This window comes from Acomys minous, assembly GCF_964271855.1.
Source record: "Acomys minous genome assembly, chromosome: 4".
Classification (NCBI taxonomy): domain Eukaryota; kingdom Metazoa; phylum Chordata; class Mammalia; order Rodentia; family Muridae; genus Acomys; species Acomys minous.
The window spans coordinates 41650919-41673909 of NC_140486.1; the positions used below are offsets into that span (position 1 = coordinate 41650919).

General features: G+C 45.6%; 1 protein-coding gene across 7 annotated transcripts in view; it reads left to right on the plus strand.

Moving 5' to 3' along the window:
• MCC (MCC regulator of WNT signaling pathway) overlaps window positions 1-22991 on the plus strand; it is a 372812-nt gene that overhangs the window by 275406 nt on the left and 74415 nt on the right. For all 7 annotated transcript variants that reach the window (XM_084778403.1, XM_084778404.1, XM_084778406.1 and 4 more), the window contains 2 exons: window positions 3755-3897; window positions 15186-15328. In XM_084778403.1, coding sequence (XP_084634529.1) covers window positions 3755-3897; window positions 15186-15328 — 286 coding nt within the window. The remainder of the gene's footprint in view (window positions 1-3754; window positions 3898-15185; window positions 15329-22991) is intronic.

The window sequence follows — 22991 nt, forward strand, 5'->3', positions numbered from 1 at the left end:
CAAATGATTTGATCAGCCATAATGATTTAATCACTCAGGGTATTCAGTAATAGCAAGCAGTTCCAGATATCAAATATCTTACTAAGAGCTCATGGAGTGTGTGTGTGTGTGTGTGTGCACGTGTGCACGTGTGCGTGTGTGTGTGTGTGTGTGTGTGCATGTGTGCGTGTGTGTGTGCACGTACACATATGGGAACATGTGCACATCTGCATGTCCATACATGCTTGCTGCATCTCCCCCAGGCACCCAAGTTCATCAGCTCTCTATCACCTGGAATGTCACTATTCACCACGACCGGAAGGACATGATGTGGTAAATTCTACAAGAGTTCTTAATGGCGTGCAATCACTCATCTCATTGGCAAGAACAAATTTCCCAGGCTATGTTAGCTTCAAGGGAGAAGAGACGCACAGGTGTACTTCCTGCACAGGAGGCAGCAGTGCCACATGTTGCTGAAGGCCCTGCTGACCGCCTCAGCAGAGCTGCTACTGTTTATCTCCCTGGTGGAGCCTCACTAACTGTAGAGAGGCGGTGGCGCCATTTGAAAGAGGATTGTGTGAATGGATTTATGAAAACCTGGTAGATCTTTCATCATCATAAAAATATGTAAAGGGATTAACTAGAAAAAAAGTCAGGCTTGAAACATGTTTTTAAAGCAAATGAAAATGATCATATAATATACCAAAGCCTGTGGGGTATAGCAAAAACAGTATTAAGCAGAATGCTTAGGATAGTTTATGCCAACGTTTTTAAAAAGAGAAATCTCAAAAAGACCTATTACTGTATCTCGAGGTACTCAAAAAACCAGAACAAACTGAACGCAAAATTAGTAGAAGGGAAGAAATGGAGGTCAAGCCAGAAATAAATGGAACAGAACCTAAGCATACACCGAGGACCCTTGAAACAAAGAGCTGGTTCTTGAAGGCTAAAATAGACCCTTGGCTAGACTAAAATAAGAGAGACACATAAACAAAATCAGAGATGAAACAGAGGCTGCGTTTCTGAGTTGTCATCTGTAATTATTCACTTCAGACCATCCTGGAAAACTGAGTGACTTCACAGCATGGTGGGGTCCTAAAAGTAGGCACCGCCCAGAGATGGAAGCAACACCTCCCACCTAGTCTCCCCACCTACTTGAGCCCACATCTTTTATGCTCCTGGAATGCAGGATTCCTTTGGTCCAATTGGTTAAAGTGACCACAGCCTCCTTCAGCATTCTCATCACAGTGCCTTCCCTTGTGGCACTAGTCTCTTAGGCATTTAGGGCAATGCAGAAATGTGTGATATTTGTTAAAGGAAATGCTAAATCGGAGAGGCTTCCTACTCCTTAGAAAAAGAAAAGCATGCTTACAGAAAAATGCAGGGATGTGAGCCAGACATCTTTGCCCTCAGCTAAAAGAGTGGTTTCCCGTGACTTTCCTCCTGTGTGCTGTTCCTGACTGAGTTCACGCTTTGGAGGCTCTTGTTCCTGCACACTCCTCCAGGCAGACTTTTCAGCTGGAAGCCAGGGCAAAGGTAGTTCAGCACCACATGCCGCCCTCTCCCTTTCCATCTGGTGTCTCTGAAACCCGGCCATCCCGACAGGATCTTCATTTAGGGTGGGCCAGAGCAGTGCACAAGGATGCCTGTGTTGTCTTGGGCGGGCTTTCAAGTCTAAGCACTGAACCTCTTCATTGTTGATGGGTTCTGCAGTTTCTTTTTTTTTTCCTCCTTTATTAATTTATTCTTGTTACATCTCAATGGTTATCCCATCCCTTGTATCCTCCCATTCTTCCCTCCCTCCCAATTTCCCCTTATTCCCCTCCCCTATGACTGTTCCTGAGGGGGATTACACAGGCTGGTGGTGGTACTGTTGTTCCATAGAGACTGGAGAAAAGGAAGAAGGAGGGAAGGATGCTGGAAGCTCGTTAAGCTTGTGTGGGAAACACTGCACTGAAAAACTGGGTCTAGTGAGCTGCATGCTGAGAGCCAGCATGACCATGGCAGCCCAATGCCTCGAATGGCATTGTCCTGCCGTCATCTCCAGTTCGATTTTCACAAGAGTGTTCACTGTATAGGCACATGAATACAGCACATGCTCTTTGGGGGTGAGGATGAAGACTAGCAGCAAGAGCTCATAGGTTCCCCCTTTGGGAACTGAAGGGGACAGTATTCTACCCTTCGATGTTTCAGAGAAAGACAGGGGCTATTCATTTAGTAACCAAAGCCAGTTTTGACATACACTTTGTGGACTTCTCTTCTTCTAAAGACTAATAGACTGTAGGTAGAAAAGTCCTACCTTTTCTACGCACAGAAGGAGATGCCTCTGGTTAGGGCAGCTTCCACATAGACGTGGCTTTCTTTGGTATTTGGGATTAAACCCAGGGCCCTCACCCTTACTAAATGTGTGCTGTGCCACTGAGCAATGCCCCCAGCCCCTTAGAAGCAGCTTCGCTCCACTTTCATTGTCACTTCTCAACCCACTGACTTTTGGCTTCACTTTGAGTGTTGGTTACTTGGTGTTAAGGTTACCATTGAACAGAGCAGCTCACATCAGTATTCTCTTGAAAGCAGCCATCCTATGAAGGTTTCTGACTAGCATTCAAAAACCTTGCTTGCCCTAATCTTATTTCTAGCATTTAGACGACCCCCAGGATCCTGCCATGGGTGTGATATCATTGGAAGCATAGCAGATTTAGGGAAGGGAAGGATGTATGAGGTAGTGGGTGTGAAGACCTACCCTCTTCCTGCCTGAAAATGCACACCTGCAGAGATGGCTGGAGTGCACATATGGCTCTTGGCATTTGGAAAACCTTGTTGAAAGTAAAATTAAAATTTCCCTGCTGGACAGGAAATTAATAACCGCTGCGCATCGCAGACAAGGCCAGAGCTGGACCACTTGTTCCATCACCTAGGATATTTTATTGTTATGTAAATGAGATCAGCTGCTACCGCCTAAAGGGAATTGAGGAGGGTAGAGAGAAATAATGGGGGGGGGGGGAGATAGGTTTCTTGCAGTTTAAATTTCCTCTGTAAAAATGTCTTCCTAGCATGCACATGCGTTAGCTTCCAGGCCTCTTTTGTCATTATTTCTATAAAGTAGCCTACATGGCTCTGACACGGTGCCATTTACTCATTTCATAACACTTTTAGATCACCCACAGTGAGCTGGGCCATATGCCACCAGGGCGGGGGAGGTGGCTAGTGCTAAATAATGGAATATCTAGTGTCAGCCTTCTGGGAGTTATAGTATGGAAGAACAGGATATTGGATAGCATAAACTAGTCCCCCACCCCCACCCCCACCAAAGCACCCGTTATACCACTTAGTGTTTTTGGCTAACATGTAACTGAAGCATACTGTCGAAAGTGGAAGAAACCACGGGACAGCCCTTCAAGGCTGTGGGTGAATCAACTCTGCGCCAACTTAGGTGTATTACATGGGGCCATTTACTGAAGATTCAGACTCTAATGGACTAATCTTATGAACTCTCGCCCATTTTCTGCTTAGCAGCAAACCGGAGCTCTGCAGAGGGGAGGGGGGAAAGAATGAAAAGGTGTTTAAAAGGAAAGCCCCGTATATCCTCCTGAGGCACTGTAAATTTTAACTGGGGCTACAAGGGTTAATTTGGGGTTGGAGCAGGTGCGTGTTTTATTTGGGGCATACCAGTGTCTAGAGTGATGGTTGAATCCATAAAAAAAACGCAGGATTGTTCTCCGAAAGGCATGCCGACACATCCACCTGTGCATCTTCTACTGTGTGTTCTTGGTCCTAGTGTGAGCAGTCGCACCTGATGAGAGAGCATGAAGACGTCCAGGAACGCACGACGCTTCGCTACGAGGAGCGCATCACAGAACTCCACAGCGTCATTGCTGAACTCAACAAGAAGATAGACCGCCTCCAAGGCACCACCATCAGGTACTGGGGCCCCATCTAGCTTGTGCTCGCTCTCCGCTGTGCTAGAGTTATAGCAGCCCCTGGGAGTCACCGTGCCAGCCATAGGCCTTGATCTCTGTTATCCCTTTCTGATTCTGATCCTCACAACCACCCCAGAGACAGGTTACAAAGGCTGGGAATCGTGAGTCCCCAGTTTATCGCTAAGGGTGTAGAAACAGCCATAGAGTGAGATGCTTCTTTAACAAGTTCCAGCTGGGTGCCCCTCTGTCCTGGAGACAGACAGTCTGCCCATCCTGCCTCTTTAGTTCACTAGATCTTCTCCAGACTTCTTGCCTCCCTTAGAAGTTCTTAGAGTCATGAGCATGGCTTGTAGCTAAGCATTATATAGGATTCTAGATGATCTGTTAATATTTTGAGCTTATCCCAAGTTATGTATCAACAGTGACACTTATCCTCTTACCTGATTCCTAAGGCAAAGCTTGACCCACTGCTTGCCTGGAAAGAAAGATTTGACCCATCATTTCACTGGTGAGAAAGCCAGGCTTAAAAGGGATGCTGATGGAGGACACTTAAGCTCAACACAGAGAGAGGATGGAGAGAGAGAGAGAGAGAGAGAGAGAGAGAGAGAGAGAGAGAGAGAGAGAGAGAGAGAGAGAAGAAGAAGAAGAAGAAGAAGGAGGAGGAGGAGGAGGAGGAGGAGGAGGAGGAGGAGGGAGGGCGGGAGGGAGGGAGAGGGAGAGAGGGGGAGGGAGGGAGGGAGAGAGTGAGCGAGCACCCAGAGACTATGGTTTTGCTTAGTTTTCTTTCCCTAAAGGTGCCTGCCAGGGACTCCACCTCCCTGTCTTATCGGGAGTGTCCCTGTGCAGAGAAGGGGTTAGTACCTACGTTCCTGGAGAGAGGCTGTTCTGTTCACGAAGGGTTCTCATAAGCTGTAATTGAAAGACTCTCAGAGGCAGCTCTGAGCCCTCCCTGGAGAAGCTCTAAGTCACAGGGGACTCTGCATGCTTTGTGTTCCAACTCTGAGAGTAGCAGTAATGATGGGCCTTCTCCGTGGGTGTGAGTGCTGACGAGCATCTGTTTCCTGGGCAAAGCCATGGAAATTTTTACACTGACTTGGAGCCGCACAATAAATTTCATATTCCAATTTAGAACTTTAAGGTTTTAAAATTGTATACTAGTCTACAGAGTGATTGTGGGTTAGAAATGCATGAGCAAAGAGAAGACTTTAGCCCAAAGAGATGATTTTAGTAGATTTCAAAAGAGCCTAACATAGAATATGGGCAAATTGGTTATTTCCATTAAAAATGAGTTTCACTTTTAAAAACTTGAGAAGATGACAGTGAGTGGGCACAGTCAGTTGAGAAACAAGCCTAACACCTATCAAGCGGACAATTCAATCTCAAGATGTTTACATTGGATGAAATGGCCAGACTGCTTCACTTGAAAATTCTGTGAGCTGCTTGACCGTAGCATGTATTGGTGCCTCCAACTTAACAGAAGTTTGCATCTGTGCATATGTCACACTACACTTTGTTTCATTATGTAAAGAAGCAAGCTCTTCCTTGAGGGGACTCCCTGCCAGTTTGTAAGACTTGGCAGGGAGTGTCCTATGGGTCAGTGAGACTCAGTTCTTCCTGGCTTCCGAGCTCCAGAGGCCAAGGCAGGTCCCCAGCCTCCAGCACTCCAGGAACTGTTATTTACCCTCTGCACTGAGATGCTGTGGCAGCTGCAGGAACAACATGCTGTAGACGAATTCCTACCTGCTGTGACATGGCCCAGGTATAGAGAGCTCATTGTCACATTAGTCAGGTGCCTCTATAGCTAGTCCCATAATTTTCAATACCCTGAGATAACATAAAGTTCACACTTTTCTGTGATATCTAAGGACAAAAAGGGACCGGAGAAGACATGGAAGGGTTGTGTATGTGTTCAGCCTTACAACTTTGAATTCTCTTCTTACTTATGCACCTAAAATCCCACACCAACAGTGTCTGCTTTTCACCCTTGCAACACTGAGCTCTCCTAGCTGACAAGTCTTAGGGGAGCACATGTCCGCTGGAGACTATTGATAATGGCTCCACAGGTAACTACACAGCCCTTTGCAGTACCTATTCTCTTGGGAGCAAAGAATAATCTTGGTGTCAGTGTCTCACAAAGGAACACGGAGACAAAGCAGAAGTAGCTGAGTGAGGCAATTATTATTATTTTTTTTTTTACAAAAAGTGCATCAGAACCCAGCCTGGGTAGGTAAGCGTGTGGGACATGAAGTGCACGCCGTTCCTGTTCCGGTGCAGGTGGCGACTATCTTTTTTTCCCCATTGTCTGGGCTCTGACCTCATGCTCTTTCAACTTTGGCCAGCTTTACAAAGCAAAGGAGATGAAGGAAGGGAGAGAGGGGATAGTTAAACAAAAGTTTTACTGGGTGGGGGCATTAAACATTTGCATAAGGGTCTAAAAGGGGATTGATAGAAAGATTTGCATGAAAGTCTTAACAAGGTGGGAGAGATAAAAAGAATTAAATTCCATGTCCTAACTAGGTTTTATGCTGTTTGAAAGAAAAGACTAGCGTTTGATGTTTCTTAGAAGGCCATCGCACTACAAAGAAAAGAAAGTAGTTATCGTATTGGCTGAGTGACAGTGAGGGAGACATAGGACCGATAGTATGCCGTAGGGTAATTAGGACTATATTTGAAGCCTCAGATTTGCTAGGCTGCTGCCTAGAAATTGCGAGCAGTTAGAAGTTAATAGATTAGAGGAAGCTAATACAAGGGCAGTCCTTTTAAGAATAAAGATTTTGAAATACTTTACTAGGTAAAACACTAGTTCTCTCCTGGAGAGATGGCTTGGTGGTTAACCAAATACATGAATTCACTTCCCAGAACCTATATGGTGGCTCATAGCACCTGTAGCTCCAGGTCTGGGCATCGGATACCTCCTTACAGCCTCCATGGGCAGCATGTATACACCACCCTATGGTTTGTATACGTACATGAGGAGAAAGTACTCATACGCATAAAATAAATAAATCTTGGGAAAAATTTAGGAAGAAACAAGTAATTCTAACTAAATGAGGTACTAGTCATATTAAAAAAAAAAACAAAAATAAAAAAAAAATAGATTTCCTTGTAGGAAGAAAAGAATGAATGAAACGTTTTAACAGTGACAGCTCTATCCTCATGACCAGTTGTAGAAACAATGGCAAAAGTATACATATTTTTCTGGTTTTGCATATATGCTTTTTGTCTCTCCTCTTGATTTCCTACTACTCATATGTGGTAAACTGATAAAATTTGTAATTTGGTGGCTGTGTTTCACAGTGTCTAGTCAGGTTTGCTATTGGCCAGAGGAGCTCCCTGGCAGTAGATACGGTAGCTGGTGATCTAGTGGGTCTCCTATTTTGAGGAGTAGCTCAACTCATTCCATTGACCAGAGGGACAGTTACAGAAGGTTGATGCTATTGCTGTTGTGGCTGAGAAATTTAACTGATAAAGAGGGCTTATTGCATGGTCACTGAGAAGTCACCAAGTGTAGACTATAGTGGCTGTCTTCTGGCCCAAGTCCCATTGTCTATTCTTTTCTATTTCTCCCAAATCAAAGGATTCTGGGCCCTGGGGTTACTTCCCAGACCCTCTTCTCAGGTGTGTGCTGGATTGTTTTTAGTCTGGTGATGAAGTGTGCCTAAATGGTTTGGGAGGAAGTGGAAGCATTAACCATCCCCATTAAGTCATGATAGTAAAAGCAGGCATGCAGTGTAGACACAGGGCCTGCCTTGTCTGACACAAAGTTCTGGACAGGTATGTAGCAGCAGCAATGGGAGAACCAGAGCTGGGGTGACAAAGCTGACAGTTCCTGGTGGCCTCCACCTACCCACCTCTACCTTCTCCAGTCTTCGACCAGCTTTGCAAGTACAGACCTGCCTGGATGCAATACTGTCTGAGTCTTCTAGTACAGTCTGTTTTTCCTAAGTGATCCCTGCTCACTGTACCCTAAATCCCATCTCCAAGAGACAAGCACTGAACATTTTGTGTTTACATCCTTCTGAAAATTTTTCTGTTGACTATTTTATAAACCACACAGCACACATGGCTTTATAATGTGTGCTTTTTCACTTCGCTGGGTATTGTGAGTGCCTTTCAAAAGACGTTTAGTTTGACTTAGGGAGATTATATGATGGGATAGAAAATATGAAAAGAATACGACCATAGAGCACTTTGGATCCCAGAAGAAAAAAAAATGATGTTTAAGCAAACTGAACATGAGATCTTTTCTTTCCCAGAACCAACTCCTGTAGCACCAGCCTTTCCCTGCTAACCCTGTCCACTCACCTCTGTTCAGACTGGGTTCCCATTTGCTCTGAACTTGCTCATGTTTGGCTTCTTGCCCCAGCAGTTTGCCCCCTAAACCCCCTTCCCTAGGGACTGAGAGTTGCCTTCCCTCATCTGGTCCTCACCAGTGAGATGCACGTAAATGGGCCTTTGGGAGGTGATGGTCAGATGAAGTCATGAGGGTACGGCTGTTGAGGTGGGATCCTGCCCTCATAAAAAGAGACACCAGAGAGCTGCTATCTTCCCTGCCATGTGATGACGCAATGAGAAGGCAGCCATCTGCAAGCCAGACAGAGAACCCTTCCAGAAAATGACCATCCTGGCAATCCTTTTGGCCTTTCCAGCCTTCAGAACTGTGAGAAGACACATTTCTGTTGTTTACGCCACCCAGTCTGTGGTATGCTCTTTTGGCAGCTTGAGCAGTGTAAGATGCTAATGCCTTCTCTCTCTTTCTCTTCAAGCTCTTCCCCTCCCTTTCCTGCTCCTCCCCCCTTTCCTTCCATCTCTTTTGTGATGCCGGAGATAGAAGCCAGAGCCCCACACATGCTATGCACATGGCCTCTCATGGCAGCCTGGAGATAGCATATATATGTATATTGTTCACCTTGTTTGCTTTCTGTTGCTGTGAAAAACACTCAAAGCAACTTGGGGAAGAAAAGTTTTGTTTCTTCTTACAATTCCACCATCAAAGGAAGCCAAAGAATGAACTTAAGACACAAGCTTGAAGTAGAAACACTACTTACTGGTTTGTTCATCTCCTTACCTTCTACAGTCCGGGCCCACTGACGCTGACTGTAATAGCTGCCCTCCAATTTGCCATCCTCTTATCTTAGCCTTTTCTATGCAGGCATTACTGGTGTGTCTAACTGTGCTCAGCCACTGATGACTTTTTAACTGAAAAACCTAAACATCCTTTCTTGTTTTGGCTCCCGAAAGTCAGTCTTTCTTCTGGATGAGACTCCTGCATGCCTGGGCCTTCTCTCCGCTGCTGAGTTCTGTCTTCAGTCTTGGGTCACGTGATGGGTCATTCTAGCACCTTGTATCCTGAATGGCAGCCACCCCAAACTATTAACCCCTCATCTCTAGATCTTTGTATCAGTGCTGAACCCCTCTGCAGGAGGCCCCTCAGATTGGGAGCAAGGCAGTCTCTGATACACCTGTCTCCTGTGGTGCTGGCACCTACCCTCTAGGATTTCAGGACTGCATCAAAACCTCACTTTTCTTCTTGCTCTTTGAACCCATGTGGCAGTCAGGTGCAGTGTCTCACACAGTGATCAAGACCTCTTTATCTCCTCAACAGAATGTGTTGTTCTACTTAATTGAGGGCTAAAAAAGTGAAATAAAACCCAGAAAGATCCTATTTCTTTCCCCATTCCTTCCTGTGTTGCACATAAGCCCTGCTGAGTACCTGTAGGTCTATGGCACATATATGAGATCTTAAGAATAAAATGTTGAATCTATGGAAGAACATTTCCTTTGTTCCATTGCTCACCCGAAGGCTCATAGATGAGCCCTGTCTTCCTCTCTGTTGAATGGGAAATAGAGGTAAACTTCAGAAAGCCACACTTTACCCCAACTTGCCACCTGTTTCCTATGATACATTCTTTAAAAGAATTGAGAGGGATATATTTCTTTTAAATTTAGCCATTTCGAATAAGGCTGCTATGAACATGGTTGAGCAAATTTTCTTGTTGTGTACTGGAGCCTAAGTGTCCCTCAGTAGAAGAATGGATAAAAAAAACTGTGGTACATATACACTATGGAATAATACTCAGCTATTAAAAACAAGGAATTCCCGAAATTTGTGGACAAATGGATTGAGCTAGAAATGATCATAATGAGTGAGTTAACCCAGAAGCAGAAAGACTCAAATAGTATATACTCACTTATATCTGCATGCTAGCCCAAGGGAGATGTCCCACGAAAGCCTTCACTTACCAGGAAACTGGGACAGAGGGGACGACATCCTATTGGGACTCTAGATGAGAGAAGCATGGGAGAATGGCAAAGTAGAAAGATCCAGAGGGTCCTAGAAACCTACAAGTAGAACATTATGATAGGCAGATTTGGGCCCAGGGGTCCCGCTCAAACTAAGGCACCAGCCAAGGACAATACAGGCGGTAAACTTTAAACCCCTACCCAGATCTAGCCAATGGTCAGAACAGTCTCCACACTTGAGTGGAGAGTGGGATATGACTTTCTCATGTACTCTGGTGCCTCACATTTGACCATGTCCCCTGGAGGGGGAGACCTGGTGGTGCTCAGAGGAAGGACAGCAGGTTACCAAGAAGAGACTTGATACCCTATGAGCATATACAGGGGGAGGTCATCCCCCTCAGGAACAGTCATAGGGGAGGGGAATAAGGGGAAAATGGGAGGGAGGGAAGAATGGGAGGATACAAGGGATGGGATAACAATAAATTAATTAAAAATATACATATAAAAAAAACAAATTTAGCCGTTTCAGGAAAGGTCTGCCTTTCCTTCCCTCTAAGAAAGCTAGAATGTGGATCAATTGAAAAACTGAAAAACCAGCTGGGTGTGGTGGTGCACGCCTTTAATCCCAGCACTCGGGAGGCAGAGGCAGGCAGATAGATGTAAGTTCAAGGCCAGCTTGGTCTACAAAGTGAGTCCAGGACAGCCAAGGCTACACAGAGAAACACTGTCGTGGGGGCGGGGGGACTGAAAACACCTATCAGCTCAGGTAGGATGGGTTTGGTCATTATAACTGATTGACGGCCACCAGAGCCAGTAAGCAACCAACCAAGCTGTCTTCCAATTGTGGTGGCCTCATGGCAAAGATGGGTATGCATGACATTCACTTGTCATGTCATATTTCTCAGTATTCATAGCTACAGAGAAATGTCAGCTTCATGTCTAGAGCACATAAGAACTGTATTTTTGTCACCATTTCCCTTTTATGACTAAATAAGTTTACTCTGAAACAAGATGACTCTTTAAAAGCAAGGAAAAAAATGAGTCCTTAGGTCACAACATAAGATTTCTTTGGTTTTAAACTAAGGAATTAGGCTGCACTGCAAAGTAGTTGCATAATATAAGACACAAGACATGTTTATGTTTTGGATGCCCTAGTTTTAAAATATCGGTTCTGGCTCTTCAGGTCTTTGGAGTCTTCCATGGTGGCTTTTCTGCCCCTGGTGGTCATGGGTTGGCTATGTGTGTGCATGTTCTAGAGCCTACCACCCTAGGAGACTTTGCTTTATTTACTGGTCCAGCTGGAAGCAAGTATCAATGACCCCAAGCCCACTGAAGCAGTCTCGCTGCTTCTAGTGCATGGAGCTGTGGGCATTTGGAATCCTGACTCTTTACATCCCAAGGACAAACATTTGAGACTTCATAACTTCATTTTAGGAACCATCCAGCCCATAGATGAGCAATTTATCTAAACTTTTATTTCTGTGGCTAAACACAGTCACTTTGGGGAGTTAGCTGTTACTTATTTACCACTGGGATTAACAATGGATTAAGGGAAAAGAGACATCCCTACCTCAGCAACGGAAGCAATCTACCACAAGATTAAGAGTTAGTTACTGTCTAGGGAACAGGAAGGTGGCTTAGTGGGTAAAAGGGTAAAAGCACAAAAGTACCTGGTGTGCATGCCTGAGTTTTGATCCCAGCACCATGTTTAAAAAAAAAAAAAAAAGCTGGATGTTGTCACTAGCATGACCAGTACTATAGGGGCAGAGACAGTATTTCTGGGACTTGCTGCTGAGCACCAGGTTCGACAAGATGTGAACCTCTTTGTCTCAAGACAGAGAGGTGAAGAATAATAGATCAGGACAGTTGAGGCCCCCTAGACTCCACATTCACGTACCCATAAAACAGAACGGGCACACGCGCACACACACGCACACACAAATGACTATAGGTAGCAAAACAAGAGGCCTATGGAGTCATTTTGAGAGGCTCATGATGTGTCCTCTGTGAGACTCCTTTACTGCAGTGACTCGAGGCCACCCAATGACTTCATCTGCATAACACATGATCTAGTCTTGGTAAAGATGCCATGGGCCTAGTAGTCTCCATCCCACTCCGTTGTTCTTGATGGATGGATCAGCGCTCCCGAGGGAGAGACACCCCATCCTCACTTTGAACATGCTAACTACAATGGCACCTGGCCAAGGGGGCCCTGACAGAGATTTTTGTCCTTTCCTCGTCAAGGCTGTAGTTTCCTTTCAGGACCTATGCTGGCAGGGTTGATGAAGCCCTGTATATCAATGGCTCTTACAGTCTTCGGTAGAGGCCTGGGGCTGCCCACACCTTCTATTGGCTGAATTTTACCCATTTTGGACATCACAGTGTTGTGATACATCTTTTATATTTCCATAAAAGAGCTCCCCACCATAACGGATTACTGTTTGTGCATGTTATTTTGCTCTAGAATTCTTCACGTCACCACTGTGGGAATTCACCAGGTATGAGGTGGGCTCTCCTTAGCCCCTTCCTCTCAGGCCATTCCACTCTTTATGTTTCTACATGAGATGTTGGTACTATCTACTCCTCCCCTGCCTTACCAGACTTCTTTTGTCATAATTTTATTTCTACCATCTTTTTTTTTTTTTTTTGCCTCCTCTAATATAATAAGTTCTCCTTTCCATCCGATCTTCCCAGTCAAGCTCCCACCCGACTCAGGTGACCGCTCTACTAAGCACCTTACTCCTCACCACGCTCGGCACCTCATAGCTCTGAGGCTGTGTGTGCTCACTCTGACTCACAGCCTGGAATGATGCTCCTCCAGTGACCCCCTCACAGCACAGCTCGGGTTAGAACCGGCTGTGGATGCGTGTGTCCTCTGGAAGATAGAATCCACCCAGGCTTTGCTTTCCTCTCTTCATCCTGGGATTCGAGCACCTTCAGTGGGGTCCTCAGTTTGCATTTCCTGACATGAAAAGCCTCCAGCCCCAGGTGACATTACAAACATGACATCATTCTCCTACCCACTAACCCCAGAGGGGATTTTTTTCCGTTATTCTGTTTCCTTCTTACACTTTCGCCCTAGTCACTCCTTTATAAAGTTGTTCCTACTAATCCCTGGAAGTAATTCAGTATAAAGCAGATTTGGCAGGAACTATGTGTTCGGCATCTGCCAAGGCAATTTGAAATGCTGACTAAAAGAAGAGCTGATGTATCAGTTCACAAACAATTACCCTCTGGATCAAAAGGTGACTAATAAGAAGAGTGCAGTTTAATTGTTTTCTTGCCTAAACCTAATTATTGTTGACTCCTATAGATGTCTAAATAATTAACATCCGTAGCTTATTAACCTGTATTTATTTTTGCCTTCACTCCCATTCTAATCCATATTTCCTATAGCCAGAGGCTTTGTAACTGACTGTTGGAAGTCTCCCTAGTTCTCAGAGTGGCTTTCATATAAAGACTTCTATTCAGCACGAGTCATTGATGAAGCAGGCCAATCCCTTAGGAGAAGATTGCATTTTTCGGAGAGCCAAGAACTTTAAAGAGACATTCACATTTATCTGACTTACAGATGTCTCTCTTCAGTTGCCTCTTCCCCAAGCCACTCACCTTCTTGGTCTACTCAAAACCTAGGACTATAAGGACTATAGACTTTGCCTCCTCCAGTCCCGCACTGATTGCTGACAGCTTAAAATGCGCGTGCGGCTGGGCAACATCTTTTCTTCTTGGCTTTCTTCACTGATACCCTCTCCCTCACACTAAGTAGACACTAGTGAGCTTTCTGTGCCCACAGTTAAATCCCCTGATGATGTAGTCTTCAGATCCACTTGGAAAGTAAGTGCTTCCCAGAGAGCTGGGTTCTTTTCCTCATGTCTGTGTGTGGCGTATGTGGAAGAGCTGAAGCAGGCACTTGGAGATGCACATTACAGTTATAAGCTTCCCTGTTTGCTAATAGCATAGCTCAGAGGTTGACTTACCATGAAGGGCGAAGACAAAATGGGTGAACACACTGGAATAAAACAGCTGTGTTTCTGTGTTGTCTTTCCATCTGTAAATGCAAAGTAGAAAAATCAAGGAAACGGAGCACTGAATGGAATCTCTCATTCAATGCATCCTTCTCACTTGTCTTGTTTAGGTCACATAAGCGTAGTATTTCTTAGTGTTCTAGTTAGGGCTTCTGTTGCTCTGAAGAGACACCAAGACCATGGCAACTCTTATAAAGGAAACCATTTAATTGGGGGCTGCCTTACAGTTTCAGAGGTTTAGTCTGCTATCATCATGGTGGGACAGCATGGCAGTATACAGGCAGACATGGTGCTGGAAACGTAGCTTAGACTTCCACATTTGGATCGGCAGGCCGCAGGAACAGAGAGTGACACTGGGCCTCACTTGAGCATCTGCAACCTTAAAGTCCATCCCCAGTGACATATTTCCTTCAAAAGGTCACACCCCCTCCAGCAAGGCCACATCTCCCAATAATGCCACTCCCTATGAGCCTATGGGGGCCATTTTCACTCAAACCACCACACTTGGATATACCACTCTGTCTACCCAGAGTCCAGTTTGAGGTTCACACATGAGGTTTCTCAGTAGTTTCAACTTATCTTCTCCCTATGTCAAGTCCTAAGAAGAAAGTCCCCATGGGACCCTCCAGGTGAGGGTATGTAATTTGCATTTTATCATATTCTTCATTGTTTCATTCACTGTAGCCTCAATGTTAGTAGTCTTTTTTCTTTATTATCTTATCAATTGAAGGGGAAGAAGAGTTCTAACCTTTTCAGGAAGTATTTGAAGAGAAACTGAGAGCCTACGTTTTGCTCAGTACATAACTATGTAGACGCACAAGGAGCATTGAAGTTTCACATACTGCATCATTTTAGATATGACCATCTGTGTAGCCTTGAAAAAGGGATCCTGGTGCCTGCAGCCTGACTGAGAAAACTGTTGTCTTTCGGAATGTCTTTGCTCCTTCCTTACAAACTACATTTTTCCCGAGGACTCACTGTGCATCCTCCATCAGTGGTGGCTGACTCTCCTTTTCCCCAGGGAGGAAGATGAATACTCAGAACTACGGTCAGAGCTCAGCCAGAGCCAACAAGAGGTCAATGAAGATTCCAGAAGTGTGGACCAAGACCAGACCTCTGTCTCCATCCCTGAAAACCAGTCCACTATGGTCACTGCTGACATGGGTAAGTCTTCACAGGCCTCCTTCCAAGCCGGAGTTTAGTTTGTGGGTGGCAAGAGAAAGCCTAGAAGCACAAGGCAGCCTGAGTTAACATGTAATGAATCGAGAAGTCTGGTGAATGGATGAGCACATGCTCGTTTTAATCCTCTGTTCACTACCTTGTTGGCCACCATGGCCATGGGATGGAGAGCTGAGTTAGTGTTCCTCTTTGTGGGAATATATGACTTAAACACGTGTCGCCTCTGCTTGAACATTCTAGAAGCAGGAAGCTGTGTTAAAAGACTGTGGCGGTCTTCCTAGTGACAGTGCCCTCAGAGCTGCAGGGGGTAAGGGTAGAATGAGTGGCTGAGCTCTGCAGTAGGAACCAAGAGGGTTTTAGCAACTGTGGTGCTTCAACACATTGGTCCAAAGTGACTAAGAGGATGATTGTAGTCCTTGGCAGGAAATCTGATTGAGAAACAAATTGAGAAATGGTTGGTATTATGTTTGAACTAGTGAAGAAATGGCCAAGTGGAGATCTCTGGTGCACGGGATTTTGAACTGCAAGTCATGACCTATTATTGGATTCTGGATTTAGATTTAGTAAGTCTTTTAGAAATGAAAGCAAGTGGGAAAGCAGTAGAGTGATACCGTTGTTTCATGAAATATGTTTATCGCATGCCAAAAAAAAAAAAAAAGCATGGAAGCCAGAGTGGAAATGCTGTCATCCAGTCTTGAGATCTTGAGAATGCCTGCTGGAGTATTGAGACAGACCGAGGTTGAGTACTTGAAATTGGCTGAACCAAAGTTATCTCTGTCAACGAATGGGTGTGAAGTCAGAAGAGTGAAACTTTCCACGACTTTGGAGATAGATGTGCACAGGGAGTGAAGAGGAAGAGCAAGCAGAGGGATGAGGAGTATATTGAGTTTTCATGGAACTATAATAAACTATTACACCCATGTTTAATTATACAACCATAAAAGTGCTGTAATGCCACGGATCATGGTACCATGAGCATATCAAAGGAATTTGATTCAGTCCCAGGTCCTAGGAAGTCTTGATCTAGGAAGTAGCATGTGAACTAAGATTGGGAGGATCGGTGTCATTTAAGCAAGAAAAGGAGGAGGTGAGGGTGTTTAGTGGGGATGAGGAATAAATTCAGGAAGGTGAAGAGTCATTGTGATGTGACGACGAAGGCTGGAGAGGTAGGTGGGAGCCAGCTCACTCAGAGTCTTGTAGAGCATGTTGGAGTCTTTAATCTAAAGACCTACAAGAAGCTGCTAAAAATAACAATGGGGGAGGGTACATTAGAATTGTATTGCAAATCACTCCATAGTGTGAAAGGCAAATCCGTAGATCAAGAGTGTGTTGGGAAAACTAGTTAAGAAATCTGTTAGAAAGGTCTAGGCAGGCTATATTGTTCCTAGGAATAGGATAGTGACAATTGAGATGTTGGGGAAAAAAAGATGGATATAGAAAAGATATGAATTGGGTAAGATTTGCTTAAGATCAGGAAGCAGTATAAATGCAGAGGTATGAATGTGAATATCCCATAAGATTCTAGTGTACGCAGTGCATTGGTGGCGAGGCCACTCATCAATGTGGGAACATGGTGGAAAGGAGGTGACTTACTGTCAGTTTCCCGCTGTTTTGTATAGGGAGAAGGAAGAGACATGGTGGAGATCATCTGTCTTTTGGAGGTCATGAGTTTAAGGTGTCTTGAGCCATCTGAGTTAGAGATGCTTAAGACCATGGAAGATATTAAGAAGTCAAGGGGAGTGTCTGGGCTGCAGAAAACTTCCTGGGAGACCTCTGATTGTGGCTGAAGCAACAGCTGATGTGCAGATAGGTGAAGAAGGCTGGTCACTGAGCTTTTAGGGCCACAGCTAATAGCAGGAATCTGAGACGCCAACTCTCTTCTCAATTCTGTTTCAGGATAAGTGACCAGTCGCAGAAAAACTCAGAGTGTATGAGTGCTCATGTAGACTTCGTTGATGTGGTATTTCTCTCCTGCTTATAGTGTATTGAAATTCTAGTTCATGTTGTTATTTGCCCGACTGACTCTCTCACTAAACTCTATTAGGCGGTTGTGTGGTGTTTGTGCCTGCTACTCCTCCTACTCCTCGGGTCTGGCTTGTGGAATGTGTTAAACTATCCTGTTGGAGTGAGTGAATGAATGTGGTTATTGGCCTGTCTGTCAAAGATGCTGGAAGAAACTGAGGCGAGGGATATCTTGGTGTTAAGATTAAGCAGGACCTAACAAAGATCTGATGGAGCAATAAGTGTGCAACATTCTGAAATGCTGAGAAGGCAACTAAGATGGATTTAGCCACATCCGTCATTGAGAGCTGTGTTCTAAGTGAGACCAGCGTAATACACACAACAGTGTGCATAAGAGTGAAAACACTGCTTCAGGCTTTAGTAGTTGGAAGGTAAAGACTCAGGTCTGGGTTCTGGTCAGTTCGCTTGGGGCCCAGGCTGTCTCCCTCAAGTACATCTGAGCCCAGGGTCCAGACTTAATGTTGTAGCACACACAGCCATCTGCCACCAGCCAACCCTCAGGCAATAGTCTCACGTGCTAGGTTCATATCGGCATTGTGATTGTCTAGCCTCTGCAGCCTCTTCTTCCAGACTCCAACTTGCAGCCCCAGGCAGCCAAACAAGTTCAAACAGCCAACAATGTCCCTGTCATTGCAGAGGACCAGTCCTACACCGACCCCTGCATTTGCTTCTCTCCAGTTATATTTTATGAAATTAATAGGTGACCCAGAGTCTGACAAAGTCATGTAATTAAGTTTGGGAAATGCAGGCACAAACCCACTTCAATGGACTTCTCTCCTGGGAGACGTCTCAGAGCTCGTGACATGACATAGCATCTGTCGCACTGATCCCCCGAGGCGGGAGCTCACAGCTGCCTGTCTGCATGGTGAGGCATCTCCATTTTCCCTCATCATTCATCTCAAATGCTTTCTTCCACTCCGTCCCTCACTTTGAAATGTATGTTAATTGTGCTGGAGGAATCAGTCTGTGGCATTACTGAGCCCTGTAGGGGCATGGCCTCTGCTCGGTGTCAGCATGCATTCCCTGCTTGCCCAGAGGAACCTTTAGTCATCTGTCTTCCAAATTCACAATGGGCTGCACTGGATACTGGTGCTGCAGACTCCCGTTAGCTACTGGAGCTGAAAGGCACACGTTTTGCTGCCCTCTTACATTTAAATCTCTGAAGCCTGGGCTGACATCTAAACTTACGGTGGGGTCCCATGGAGACTGGAGCTCTTACCATCACACTCCTCCTCTCCTCTCTGTCTTCCAGCTCTGATCACACTCTTCTGTTGGGAGTGCCCCTTGCTACAGCACACATGTAGCTTTCTCCTTTATTCTTTTTTTTTTTTAATTATTCACTTTACATCCTGGTGGTAGTCCCCCCGCCCCTCCCCTCCCAGTCTCACTCTCCTTACCCCTTCCCCCTCCCCTATTCCTCAGAAAAGGGGATCCCCCCTTCCCTTCTACCTCAGTTTATCAAGTCCTATCAGGACTGAGAGTGTCCTCTTCCTCTGTGGTCTGGCAAGGCAGTCCCAGCAGGGGGCAGGTGGGGAGAGTAATCGGAAAAACTGGCAAGAGGGTCCCTGTCAGAGACAACCTCTGCTCCCCTTACTAGAAGACCCACAGGATGGCTGAGCTGCCCATCGGCTTCCTTCTCGAGTCTGCAACATCACTCACGCCATCACCCACTTCCTAGCATCTGGCACTGCCTGTGGAAAGGCTGTGTTTGCTTTTATCTCCTTGCACATTGCCAGTCATTGTCTCACACTAGAACGCAGGCTGTATGGCGCAGGGATTTTGATGACCTTGTATGTCAGTCTAATGGTGCTCAAGGAGACACCAAATATCTGAGTAGCAATGGATGCTGTCTTGTCTGTTGTCACGAGTCTTTGGAGGATGTGGATAGTTCCACAGAAAAGACACACAGTGCAGTCAGGACCTGGAAAGTGGGGGCCTGAGAGGAAACTTCCCAGAAGTCACGGCTGAGTAGATACTTGAGGGCTGAGCGGGAGTGGTGAAGTTAAGGAGTCAGGTATGAGAGGGTTCTCTATTGAGTCCGCAAAGAAGGCAGGCACTTAGGGGACAACTTGGCAGAGCTCATTAAACTGCAGCACAGAGTACAGTCAGCGTGTTTGTTGATTGGAACTGGCTGCCTGCCTCTTCTTCCTTTGCCATTTTCCAATTAAATTGCTTCAATAGGGTAAAAAGCTTCCATGTATAAACACCATTATAGGAAATCATTAAAAAGCATCCATTTCATTATGGTTGCTCTATTTCTGAACCTGCATTAGGAACCCAGAGGTTTCCTCAAGCTTGATTTCAGATGCACTTTTGCTGCGTGTTTTTTTTTTTTTTTTTTTTTTTTTTTTTTTTTTGCTGGTTTACAAAAACAAAAGCAGTAAGTCATCCGTTTACTTCCTCAAACTCTTCTTTTCTTTGCAATCACCACCTGCCAGAGCCTGGCTGCCCCTCTGGACAGTGTGGTTCCTCAGCACTGCCTGGGACTGAAAGACTAAACAAGCAACTCAGACTTTGGCTTTCCCCACCCACCAAATAACAGAGAAAGTTCCCCAGCACGGTACATGTAAAAGTGAATTCTATTGCTTCTTTTCAAACCTTATCCCATAGTTGTTTTCAGAGTAAAGGTGACTAAACAGAACCAAGGTAGGAATCAGTTTTCTTTTCTGCATCTGGTAACGCACTGGAACTCGGAGATGGATATAGCAGCTTGTGTGCTTTTATCACATTCCCTCATCTCATCCATCCCTTGGGATTGGTGCGCAGCTTGAAAGAAGGCCCTGGGGTCTTGGCAGGATAGAAAGGTTTAAGGAAGCTGCCACTTGCCACTTGTCCATGCTAAGAGGTGGGCATGCTGTTGCCAGGTCTCTGTAGATGCCTTTGCTCCTGCATGCCTCTCTGAGAAGTACAGCATGCCTGCAGTGGCTGTTGCAGCTTCCTGATGTCCTGTGAGGTCTCCGTGCTGGTTGGGGGAATTATGGGAGCAGCTGTGTGATCTCAAGCACCTGGCCTAACTGTGGTATATTACTAACTGAATGAAACCTTGCTGATGCCAGGATAGGAAGCAACACTCACTGGCCAAATGATGCCGGTGTGGCAGCAGGAAGGAACACATGTGTGCGGGCACCAGGCTCTCTATTTCACGTGGGTCAGAGCCTGCGGTTGGTGTCCCCCTCCAGCAGGCCTTCTCACTAGAGCCATTGCTTGTAAAACAACATCTCTGATCAGATCAATCTTGTGAAACTCGTGGGGGGTTCTAGGTTAGCATTTGGGGAGCTCTTTTGAGCAATCTCTAGTGGGAGATGGGAACTCTGTTGGAATTCCGTGCTGTTCAAACACACAAACAAATTGTGCTCACTGCCATGATCAGCGGCAGTCTCCCTCAGTAGGAGTCACTTTCAGAGGGCAGCCAAGGAGGAATTTACACGTGAAACCCCGCTTTTTGGCATGGCTGCAACCATGAACTATGTTGAATGTGAAAGTCAGATTTTCCTGGCTTACTGGCTGATGAGGCCTAATGGCTTCAGGAAAAAAAAAAGTGTTTGAAAGTGTCAAGGAGCAAGGACTGTTCCAAAAGTAGCCTTTACAGTCACAAGGCTGCCCTGGAGAACCTGGAGTGACTGGGTTGCCTGTCTTCCCTATACATGATGAGTCAGATTGTCAGTGACCTGCATTGGAAACTGAGAAACCAGTCCCCAGGGATGGCAGGGCTAGACTGGACTGAAACTACAGTCTGAGTAGTGGTAGCAGGGTTGAGTCTTGGCGTGCCATAGCTGCTTCTTTTGAATGAATTTGGGTGACTAAATTTCTCCCAAGAGGCTTTGCAATGAGGGTCGCCCTGAGGTCCAAATTCAAAGCATGACTTTGAACACTGCTTCACTGGTAGTCTTACCGAGGTGACCTTTTCCCCAGAGACAAGAACACGGTCGATTAAGAACGGTGTATAAGAGAGTAGAGAGGTGACTCAATGCTTAAAGAGAACTTGTTCGTGCAGAAGAGACCGGCTTTAACCGTCTCACCTACACGGCAGTGCACAACTATCTGTAACTCCATTTCTAAGGGCTCCAATGCTGTCCTTTGATCTGAGCAGGTGACACGCATGCACTGTGGTGCACAGACACACACGCAAGGCAAAACACCCATACACATACAATAAATATCAAATAAAGACCTGTGTTTTTAGCAAGGTCTAAATATAGGTCAAAAGACCTATATTATTTTATCAGGGCCAAGTACCTGAAATGGCCACTAAAAATCTTCCTAGCCATTTCCTTGTAGTAAATTCAGTTGAAAGCGGGAAAGATTATGACTCTGCTTCAGTGTGCTGTTTCTCTCACACGCTGCTTCTGCTCAGTACGTTTTCAGCATCCTGAAGGGAGCCGGGTGTAAGCGAAGTGGACTGGGAAGGTACTGATCTTCAAATTGGCTCAGCGCAGGATCCTGCTTGTATTATAATAAGCACTCCTTGTTTTCCAAACAGACCACAGCTCCTTAGGTTGATCTGTGTTTTCCTTGGTTGAAGCTCATAGCATATTTTGCCTGAAAACCAGACCAGGCTCTGGAAGCCTGTTTAGTCTATACTGGAAACAAAATCCAGACTCATGTTAGTATTTCCACTCCTACAGCCATTGTGGGGAGTGCGGTTGCTCTAAGAAAGTATTTTATATTGCTGATGCTTGGTCGCTAGAGCATGTGTGTGTATAAACACACAACACACACACACACACACACACACACACACACACCTTTTGAGCAGGGCTCTGGAGCTGCCATGTGTGATCTGTGCTGAGAAACGACCTTTCCTCTCAGCATGGAGTGCTCAGCATGGGATGGGGTGACCATAGGACAGCACTGGGACCTGGGACCATGCAGGCACAGTGAGGGAGTTCATCTCAGAGCATGCCTGCTGCAGTCTTGAGAGTTACTTCCTAGAGGTCCAGAAGGCGTTGCCAAAGACTTACCTTTCAGATTGCCAAAACTTTCCTTCCTGCTACCCTAAAGGTTGCCCCTGCCTCTGGGCGTTACCTGGCTTTTCAGCTATACTATTCAGGTGACTGGTATTTGTATAATATAGTGAAAGGTGAAATCGCAGCCATTTTCACATATATGTCACCAGAGCCTTGCTTTCCATGGGGGGCATTGCCAGTGCTTTTATAGAAGAGGTTGGGGATACACGTGGTCTACAGCAGAGGCGTGTCCTAGATGGGACACCTAGGGCATCTGGGCCAGCCCACGAACAGAGAGAGCCTTCATACAGCTGATGTTTGGTGATCCTTATGCCTTCACATTTACAACCACATTTGCTGTTTCACAGACGCAAACTGTCGGAAACCTAAAGTGACAGTAGCAAATCTGAAAGCAAGTCTCAGGCTGGTAAAATCCTGCTGAAACAGAGTGAACATACAGCCTCCCTTTGATTGAGAAAAGAAACACAGAAATGAGATGTGGCCTGCAGAGGTGGGAGGAATTTGCCCTCAGGACCCCCAGCCTGAATGTACCTGTGGTTATGCCCATTTGCCTGTGGCAGAGATACGTGCCAGCGACTTGTCCTCCGCTGAAAGAGGGATCTTCTTAGTGGTAGCTGTTAAATCCAGGCCTTCTAGTAGCTATGCTGTTTCACTCTCTT